The sequence below is a fragment of the Anas platyrhynchos genome, chromosome 30, assembly GCF_047663525.1.
Source record: "Anas platyrhynchos isolate ZD024472 breed Pekin duck chromosome 30, IASCAAS_PekinDuck_T2T, whole genome shotgun sequence".
Taxonomy (NCBI): Eukaryota; Metazoa; Chordata; class Aves; order Anseriformes; family Anatidae; genus Anas; species Anas platyrhynchos.
The window spans coordinates 2,500,979-2,503,773 of NC_092616.1; the positions used below are offsets into that span (position 1 = coordinate 2,500,979).

At 53.4% G+C, this 2,795-nt stretch overlaps 1 protein-coding gene across 1 annotated transcript; it reads right to left on the reverse strand.

Annotated features, from left to right (window-relative positions):
* Positions 1–1,850: 1,850 nt before the first annotated feature.
* LOC113840732 (olfactory receptor 14C36-like) lies at positions 1,851–2,795 on the reverse strand. Its single transcript, XM_027447477.3, has one exon. It carries the CDS (start codon positions 2,793–2,795, stop codon positions 1,851–1,853), a length of 945 nt encoding a protein of 314 aa, XP_027303278.3.

The window sequence follows — 2,795 nt, forward strand, 5'->3', positions numbered from 1 at the left end:
ATTTCCCAAGGAAGTCGTGGGTACATGGGAATTTCCCGGGGGGGAGCTGGATTTTATTTTCAGATATATTATATATATACTGCTTTTTCAGTATTTTCAGTTCCAATGCAAAAGAATATGGGTGGCAAAAAGGACTCTTAGGATTTTTTTTTCTACATACCCTCCTCCTCCTCATCACGCCTAAAAAGTCTTCTCTGCAGTCAGAAATCCTGAGCATTTCTGCTGCACTCATAGTGACTTGCAGAAGTCACATAGAGACCTGAGAGGCAAAGTGTTTCATTGTGCAGGGTGAGGGGAGCTGGCTGTGTTTGTCCCCAGCTGCCTGGCACTTGCAGCTTTTGGACACTGAGGGCGATCACATTCATGTTACCCGGAAAGAAGCCAGATGCTACTGAGAGCAGAGGAACCCCCTGCCAGTCATTTCCACCCTCTGCCAAGTAACCTGAACATGGCCACTGCAGCAGCTTGATTGGCCCTCAGAAGGGCTGGCCGGCAGGCACTGTGACATCATCCCGCGCATCAGAGAGCCCCCTGGGCAGCAATGACGTCACTGCAGAGGGGAGGGCGAGGGGCTGGCAGAGCCCCATCGAGGGGCTGGCTGGGGGTCCCCTCTGCTACAGCCACCTGACAGCACAAGGCAGGCAGGAGGGCAGGCAGGGCTTGTGGCTGCCTTGCTCAGGACGAGCCCTGGGCGAGCTGGGTGAGAAATCTGAGCCTTAGCTCCAGCAGAAGCTCTTCTCTTTGCTCTTGACTTTTCTCGATAACACCACTTCCAGGTGAGCTCTGCTCTTGCTAAAACCATATCTCCATCTCCACCATAAATTTCTGTTTTTGGAGCCTGTCCTTGCTGTCACCCCCTGGCAGATCCTTCATGGCTCCTCTCAGTGCCCTGTCCCTGCGTCGTCCCAGCCCCACTGCCCCACACATGGTCCCACAGCTGTGCTGCCAAGGCACTGCACATGGCAGTGCACAGTCAGGGCTTGGTCAATCTCCCCTCATTACAATCCCAATGGAACCATCAGGGTCCCTTTCCACCATGGCCCTCCTTCCTTTGCAGCCTCCTCCATCCCATGGCCCCTGCCCTGACCTAGCCACGTCCCATGAGGGCTCTGTAGACAGCCCTGCCCCAGGCCTGCAGGGCTCTGGGCCAAGACAGAGACTGGCAGGGCTGGCCATTGCGTTGACACAGGCCTCCCTGCCCTCTGCCCAGCCCAGTGGCAGTGGCTCCAGGGCAGTGCACACTGCAGGCTTCTGCAGGGCTCTGGGCACTGCCACCACAGTCCCGGCCCCTCTGAAGGCAACAGCATCTCCTGGGGCATAGAGGGCTCAGCCCCACAGATGGAAACATCCATGGCAAAAGCATATAGAGATCAGCGTACCCTGCTGTGGTGTCCCCTGCTCTTCTCTGCAGCAGATCCTCAGAGGCCTGCAGCCCCTCCATGCCATCCCTGTGGGTCTGCAGGCAGCTCCTGCAGCCCGTGGGCCAGGGCAGCCTGCCCCAAGCTGCTGCAGCCAGAAAGGGGTTCGCTGGTCCCGTTATGTCTCTGCTCTGCTGAGAGTGGGATCCAGAAAAAGAATTTGCTGTAGGTTCATTTATTTTGTTTAAATACACAGAGAGGCTGGCTCCTTGTTTATGCAGAGCCTCAGGGTCACACAAGATATGTTGGTATTTAAGTGCAAGGGGATGAAGAATGGCATTTCTTTGTGGAAAACAGTATCACAAGGGGAAAATGGAAAAAAAAAAAAAAAGTCTTCTAGAAGTAAAACTAGGCTTAGCCTGTCATGGCATAAACCACAATTCATGTGTAGAAGAAGCAAAAGAAGCAGTCTATAGCTGCTGAAGGGTCCAATTAATTTCCTGAGCAAATCCTGATAAACATCCATGACATCACTTTCCTAATGGCATTCTTGAGCTCCTGGTTTCTCATGCTGTAGATGAGGGGGTTCACTGCTGGGGGCATCACTGCATATAGAACAGCCATTATCATGTCCAGGGATGAAGAGGAGATAGTGGGAGGCTTCAGGTAGGCAGATACACCAGTGCTAACTAGCAGGGAGACCACAACCAGGTGAGGGAGGCACGTGGAAAAGGCTTTGTGGCGTCCCTGCTCAGAGGGGATCCTCATCACAGCCCTGAAGATCTGCACATAGGACAGCACAATGAATACAAAACACACCAAAACCAGAATGCCACTGAATGCGAGAAGTCCAACTTCCCTGAGGTAGGAGTCTGAGCAGGAGATTTTTAGGATCTGTGTGATTTCACAGAAGAACTGGTCCACAGCATTGCCTTGGCAGAGGGGCAGGGAAAATGTATTGGCAGTGTGCAGTAGAGCATAGAGAAATCCACTGCCCCACGCAGCTGCTGCCATCTGGGCACAAACTCTGCTGCCCAGAAGGGTCCCATAGTGCAGGGGCTTGCAGATGGCAACGTAGCGGTCATAGGCCATGACAGTGAGAAGAAACAAATCTGCCGACATGAGAAAAGGAAAAAGAAAGACCTGTGCAGCACATCCTTCATAGGAAATGGTCCTGGTATCATGAAGAGAATTGGCCATGGCTTTGGGGACAGTGGTAGAGATGCAGCCTATGTCGAGGAGGGCGAGGTTGAGGAGGAAGAAGTACATGGGGGTGTGCAGGCGGTGGTCGCAGGCTACGGCGGTGAGGATGAGGCCGTTGCCCAGAAGGGCAGCCAGGTAGATGCCCAGGAAAAGCACAAAGTGCAGGAGTTGCAGCTCCCATGTGTCTGCAAATGGCAGGAGGAGGAACTCAGTGATGAAGCTGCTGTTGGACAT